This window comes from Lolium rigidum, chromosome 5 (assembly GCF_022539505.1).
Source record: "Lolium rigidum isolate FL_2022 chromosome 5, APGP_CSIRO_Lrig_0.1, whole genome shotgun sequence".
NCBI classification, from domain to species: Eukaryota; Viridiplantae; Streptophyta; class Magnoliopsida; order Poales; family Poaceae; genus Lolium; species Lolium rigidum.
The window spans coordinates 253,899,285-253,905,941 of NC_061512.1; the positions used below are offsets into that span (position 1 = coordinate 253,899,285).

The following is a 6,657-nucleotide window of genomic DNA, read 5'->3' on the forward strand; positions in this document are numbered from 1 at the left end:
CGCGACGGAGGCTTTAAGTAGGCGGAAGGGCGAGTCGGGGGCCTGACGAGGGGCCCACACCATAGGGCGGCGCGGGCCCCCCCTTGGCCGCGCCGCCTTGTGGTGTCGCCACCTCGTGGCCCCACTTCGTATGCTCTTCGGTCTTCTGGAAGCTTGATACGTCTCCGACGTATCGATAATTTCTTATGTTCTATGCCATATTATTGATGATACCTACATGTTTTATGCACACTTTATGTCATATTCGTGCATTTTCTGGAACTAACCTATTAACAAGATGCCGAAGTGCCAGTTCCTGTTTTCTGCTGTTTTTGGTTTCAGAAATCCTAGTAACGAAATATTCTCGGAATTGGACGAAACGAAGACGCAGCGCGTGTGGGGCGGGTTGGCGGCGAGCTGGGCCAGGCGGCCTGGAGAACTAGGATGGCAGCGCGTGAGGTGGCATGGCAGCCGCGCGGGGTAGGCCGACCTGGGACACTGTTGGGCTCTGCGGGCGGCCGCCCAGAGCGGAGCAGGAGAGGAGCGGGGCAGGTATACTGCTGGGCAAGAAAGGTCGGCCGGTAGAGCCGGTTGGCCTACCGTCAAGGCCCGAAGGCCGGTACTACCGGCCCGACCCCAATCTAGTACCGACTGGGCTTCCAGGGCTTGCAGAAGCCTTGCCGGTACTGGGCCGGAGGCCCAAGTGGCAGTACCGACATTTCCTTTTTCTTTTACATCAATATCTTGAGTTAGGAAACTCGGAATACATCGAAACCAATTTTGCTAGAAAGAGGACGACAAGAGTTACCTCCACACAAGGTGAAAACATGGAAAAGAGTGGAGGATAATTTTCTATTAATTTAGAGGTGCAACTTCTCAATACGGTAAACCGGGAAAATCATCAAACTCGAACACACAACATGAGATGCATCTGGAATCCATTCCATGAGCTAGAGCTTGTCATGAGAATGAACATAATCTCTAAAACATCTCATAGATAAGAACCAACAACAACCAAGAAACACGATGCAATGCATGCAAGGTTTGAGCTCTCTCCGACGATGCGACCAACTATCCTACCGAACATAAATCTTGACCTTGCGCTTTCCACTCGAGCCAGCAAGCTCCGTCTTTATCCTCCTTCAATATTGCACATGCCACCATCTTCATCCAACTTCTCCAACATACACGTCACCGTCTTCATCCATCTTCTACACCGTCTTCTTCCCTCTTCATCTTCTACACCGTCTTCATCCCTCTTCATCTTCTACATCATCTTCATCCCTCTTCTTCATTGCACTTGATCTTCTTTATCTTGCAACCTTGAGACCAACATATGGCTCAAGTATTGCCTATGGACACAACCTATAAGAGAACCTCACGGCAACCAATAGTCCATAGGGATTGCCATCAATTACCAAAACCACACATGGGGGCTCCATGTCCTTTCAGAGGAGACGGGCCATCTCGGAAGCAACATAAGGCCCAAGACCACAAATTGTGCACGCATGTCATCCACTTGTTACATGCCGGAGGATTGGAAGATGGATTAGGTACTTAAGAGCAGTAGAATCACACTAGGAACGTTGGCAATTTAGTAATGCCCTCAGGCCGGTAGCTTTTAAGGAAAATTCGAATATGAGACGTAATCATTCCTCCCCGAAGCAATTCCTCGGAGGAGATCGCCGTATTCCATGTCGCCTCGTTAGATCTAGCGTACTCCTAACATTACCTTAATAGCATCTAGAACCGGGGATCCACTCCCGGACGCGAGATTCCAAAGGTGGATCTTCTTATCATACGTGTTGCTCAGGCTCAGCACCCACACCTCCTTCATTGGGTTCCACACCATCCCATACCCCTCGGTGTCATGGCTCCTAAGCACAACATCGGTGTTGGCCTTTCGGTCGTCGTCCGCAAGGTGGTACATGTGCATCTCATTGACGTGGGTCTTAGTGACCATTGTATACGGCCGTTGCGGCATGCACCGAGATCGGTTAACGTCAAACCTGGTGTGGCGATGAGCGGATGATGGACTCGAACATGGTTGGTACGACGCCACACTTGGAGGCGGCCACCGTGTCCAAGCAGGAGCACCACGCTCACGAGCATGAGGTGGTTGGGGGAGTCGGCGGCGCAGGAGGGGGGAGCAGCGGGGCAAGTTGCTGGTAGCCTGGTAGGGTTTGAGGCGAATTTTATGGGCTCGTTGAGTCCTTGGGCCTTGGGCCTTAAGGCCTCTATATTTCGTCCAAAGCTGAAGCCATATAAACGTCCATGAGGCCATGAAGAGGGCTACAGGCCTAATAGCTCGGCTAGTCAGTCACTCACGACCTACTCGTCCCCGATCCGCCGCTGCCGCCGCGATGATGCAGTCGCACGTGCCGTCGCCGGCGAGGCTGGAGATGACCGTCTCGTCACCGTCGCTCCCACCCAACCAGTCTCCGGCGAACCCCACCTCCTCGCCGCCGCAAGCGAACCCGTCCTCGAGCGCTGCCGCAGTCACATCCGCAGCCGCGGTGCCAACCCTAACCACCTCGGCGTCACTGCTGCCGCTCTTGCCGCCGCTCCCGCGGGCTCAGTCGCTGCTCCACCTCATGTCCTCCCACGCCTCCAACCTCTTCGAGATATCGCCCAACCGCGCCGGTTGGATCTCATCCTACCGGGGGTCGCTCCCCAACTTCCTCGCGTCGGCGTCGGATTCCGCGGCGCCTCCGGCCTCCACCACTAAGGAGGCAATGTCGATGCTCACATCGCTCCAGACGCAGCTCTTCGAGGCCGTCGCCGAGCTCAAGGAGACCCTCGATCTGCAGGACGAGCGCGCCCGCCTCGCCCGCGACGCGCGCGCCAAGGACGCTGTGCTCCTCGCCTTCGCCAAGAAGCTGCGTGATGCCCACCACGTGCTCGATCGCCTCGTAGACGACTATGCAGACTACCGCCGCGATGCCAAGCGCCCACGCGGTGCCGCTGCGGTCGACGCGTCAACGGAGGAGTTCCGAGCGTCCCTCAACTCCAAGCTCAAGCTGGATGACATCCTCACCTATGCACATCGCATAAGCTACACGACTTTTGCGCCGCCGGAGCATGGTGCTGGGCTGCCTCTTCGTGGTGCATTGCCACCTGCGCCACAGGATAATGAGATGCGGATGTCGCAGCTGTATCAGTTTGCTGATTTGGATGTCGGGGTGCCCAAGAAGCTTATGGAATCGAAGGAGGGGGGCACAGCCAAAACAGATTCTGCCCCGCTGTTTGTGCCACCGCCCGACGAGCCTCGGCCATCTGTGCTCCCAATTACTGTACCAGCCGCCTGGCAGAAAGGGTTGCCTAAAGATCTGCTTCCTGAGATTCCAGCGCCGCCTCCTGGATGGAAGCCTGGGGACCCGATCGAGCTACTGTTGGGTGGGATTTTGCCTGGTGTTAAGCCTGAGGAACCACGGCCAGTTTGGGTGCAACCAATGGTGCCAATGGGCCAAGGTCAGCCAATAATGGTGGCTCCTGTGAGCCTTGACATCAATAGCTCTACTAGTAGCGATGAGTACAGTAGTGATGTCGGGAGCTCAGACGAAGACGATGAGGATTAATGCTTTCGTAAGTTGTCCATCTCATCGTTCTTCTGCTTCTGTGTCCATTTTATGCAATACCAAAAATACATATTGTAAGTTTTAGATGATATTGTCTTCTGCACCTGACCGTTTGAGATTTTATAACACTAAATCTATTCAACAATACATTTAACTTAAAACCGTGCTTGTTTAGTACACTATGCTACTAATCCACTTGCTGCCGTAAATGCAATCTGTCCTCACAGTTCAAGCCGCGTCTTAAGCTGTATTAATCAGAAACCTGGCTTCTTTTATTGATAGTGGATGTGAATATGTCATGAATTTAATCTTTGCTATTCCCTTTTGCAGGCTTCAGCTCTGAACTTGTAAAGCTTGCGTAGTGCCGGGAAACGCTTTTTGATTGATGTCTTCCAGGTTTATGGGCATCTTATTGAATCTGCCTTCCTACTTTTACACTATGAAGTTGGTCTGTTGTTGAGCTTATCCCAAAGTTGCACCATTATTGTCGCTGATTATAAGTGTCAATATCAACCTTTGATTTGTTTCTCTTTTTACCTCTGATTTCTAATTTAGTGGCAAACCGCTATTCGGCAAATTACGTCTCTTCTCTTCAAGAAAGATAGCTCAGTAATTAAATAGTGCATCCATGAGCTGATGAGCATGGATTTTCTCCCGAGAGCATGTGGCATCATCATAGGAAAAATTCAAACAGAAGTAAAGCACATAATAAAGTACAAATTGGCATGTGTTTTTTTTTCATGTCGAGTCTTTTATTTATTTTCATACTCCCTCCATTAGGGATTATAAGGCCTTTCACATTTATTGTTCTCCTTTTTCTCTTGCTTCTCTCATGCATGTGAAACTATTTGTGCATACACTAATTAATGAGTGGAGTTATGGACTTTTTTGGTCTTAGTGAATTGGCCCTCATGCCTTATAATCCCTAACAGAGGTAGTAGGAGTATATAATAACACATGAAATCCAGAAATTAGCAAGCAAAGACCAACTTTGTGTACACTTTCCAGTCCAAAAACATGAACATACCAAATCCCCAATTTGTATACATTTTGAAGCCAATGCATAATTAAAAAATCAAAATCAAAATAAAAGATACAGAACAGGCCTAACCAAAAGCTCAGTTCACAATGCCAGTAACCTGGAGAAACTGACACCATCCTTTCTCGATCTTCGGATCTAGTTTTAACCATGGATTAGAAATGAATTCCAGGCCCCTGGGGAATAGAAGGACCCTTACTTGTGAGCACCGAAATATACCATATCCATTACAGCACATCTTTAGCCATGCTCGTTTCCATCGCATTTCATCTTGTTTTAACAGCCACTAGCTATGATGTTTCTTAGCAACCCCAGGCAGTCGTGACTGCAACATGATTGATGATTGATTCTGTTACTGGAGTATGTACATGTTTACAAATTACAATTCATTAAGTATTTTGGTCTGCGTACCAGATCCTGTTTTGCTGCTGTTGCTTCGCTGCAGAAATAGCTTAGTTTGATTAGGTGCAAGCATGGCGGTAGGGGCAAGTCACGTAACTGACAGACATGACCGACACAAAGAGCAATATGGCTGCCACGAGGAGGTTGATGATGGAGCATGGGATCTTGAGGTGGTCGTGTTTGAGCACGGCCATGTATTGGTTCCACCGGGAGTTGCAGTCCTCGTTGGTGTCCTTGAAGAGCTGCGCATAGCGGTGCTTCCTGGGGTTGAAGAGTGCACTGCCGCCAAGCTGGTTGACGAACGCCGCCTCCTCCTCATTAAAGAGCATGTTGTCCATGATGCCGTGGCGTTGGAGCATTGCAACATCTGCGCCTGTGTTCACCAGCGCATTCAGCAGCACCAGTTACCCTGTCATTGTCCCCTCATTCCAGTGCAAACAAGTTGGCCAGGATGATCCTGGTGCCGCCGTTGATGACCAGGTGTGGGATCTCCATGGTTCTGCCGTGGAACTTCACGTCAAACTGGCTTGCTGGCAAGAGCTTCTCCTTGAATTTGACGTTGAACTCCTCCTGCAGCGCGGCCACGCGCGGGATCGCCAGCGGAGGTGATGCCTGTGGGGATGTTGTACAGGCTCGTGCCCAGCCTCCTTAGCTGGCGTATCTTCCGGTGGCGCCCGTCATGAGACCTCGATGAACTGATGACTTTCCGGTGCAGGTTCTGGTGCCGGGAACTGGCACAGAGGCTCGCGCACGCTAATGAAGCCGAAGATGAGACCAAGAAGCCGTTTGATCCAGCACATCCTCTGCTGCTGCCGCGCTGCTCGTCACAAGGCTGAAAAGCTTGGCGATGATGAAGAAGGGCATCTGGTTCTCGACAAGGAGCAAGTCGTAGTGGACGTAGATGCACTTGGTGCGGCTCTCGCTCCACTCGAGCAGGAACTGGAGGATGAAGCGGCCGTCCAGACGATCATCTGAGGCTCGAAACGGCCCAAATCTCCTACTGAACCTGGCAAATCAGATATGAGAATGACCCTGTCGCTCTGGGCTTAAGACATGGAAAAATGTACAGAGAGCAGCACAGTAGTTTCTTATTCTTTAGCGTGAAAGACCGAAGCTTTATTGATCAATAGATAAAATATTTGCAGAAATCCCTAAATCAATTGGGGGAATAGAAAACAACACATGGCTACCAATATCTACGGTAGTCGCAAAACGAGCTAGCATGTGTGCCTCTTCATTTGCTTCGCGTCGTTCAAAACTTCCATATCATGCAGGGAGGACCCCATCTTCGACCTCCGTTTATATCATTTACCACATTCAGACAATTAGAAACTAACTATCAACACCTTGTGAGTTTGCAGATCAGACGCCACGCCAAAGAAACGGCTTCAGCACACGCTTGGGCTTCCAAAGTCACAGGGTTTATCATGCCATCAAAGATCACTGCTGATGCTGCGAGAAAAACTCCAGAACTGTATCTGAAGACCACTCCAACAACACTAGTTGTTGCGACCGAGAGAAAGCCTTCTGTAGGACAGTAGGAGACTTCCACCGTGCACGTTCGGACGTTCTCCAGCTCCCACCCTAGCTGGCACCGGGGTGTTCTGCTTGTGTTGCTCAAAGGTAAGGTCAGCAATGTAACGTTTAACGAAAAGGATT

The 6,657-nt window shown here is 50.5% G+C and overlaps 1 protein-coding gene and 1 pseudogene across 1 annotated transcript; one reads left to right on the forward strand and one right to left on the reverse strand.

Annotated features, from left to right (window-relative positions):
* Window positions 1–2,336: 2,336 nt before the first annotated feature.
* On the forward strand, window positions 2,337–3,557 carry LOC124651784 (mediator of RNA polymerase II transcription subunit 4-like). Its single transcript, XM_047190819.1, has one exon. The coding sequence runs from the start codon at window positions 2,343–2,345 to the stop codon at window positions 3,555–3,557; it is 1,215 nt and encodes a 404-aa protein (XP_047046775.1). The 5' UTR covers window positions 2,337–2,342.
* Window positions 3,558–5,057: 1,500 nt separating this feature from the next.
* Window positions 5,058–6,284, reverse strand: LOC124657471 (annotated as a pseudogene).
* Window positions 6,285–6,657: the final 373 nt, after the last annotated feature.

Coding starts and splice junctions, on each gene's coding strand:
- LOC124651784 (XM_047190819.1), top strand. CDS start 2,343: ATGATGCAGTCGCACGTGCCGTCGCCGGCGAGGCTGGAGATGACCGTC.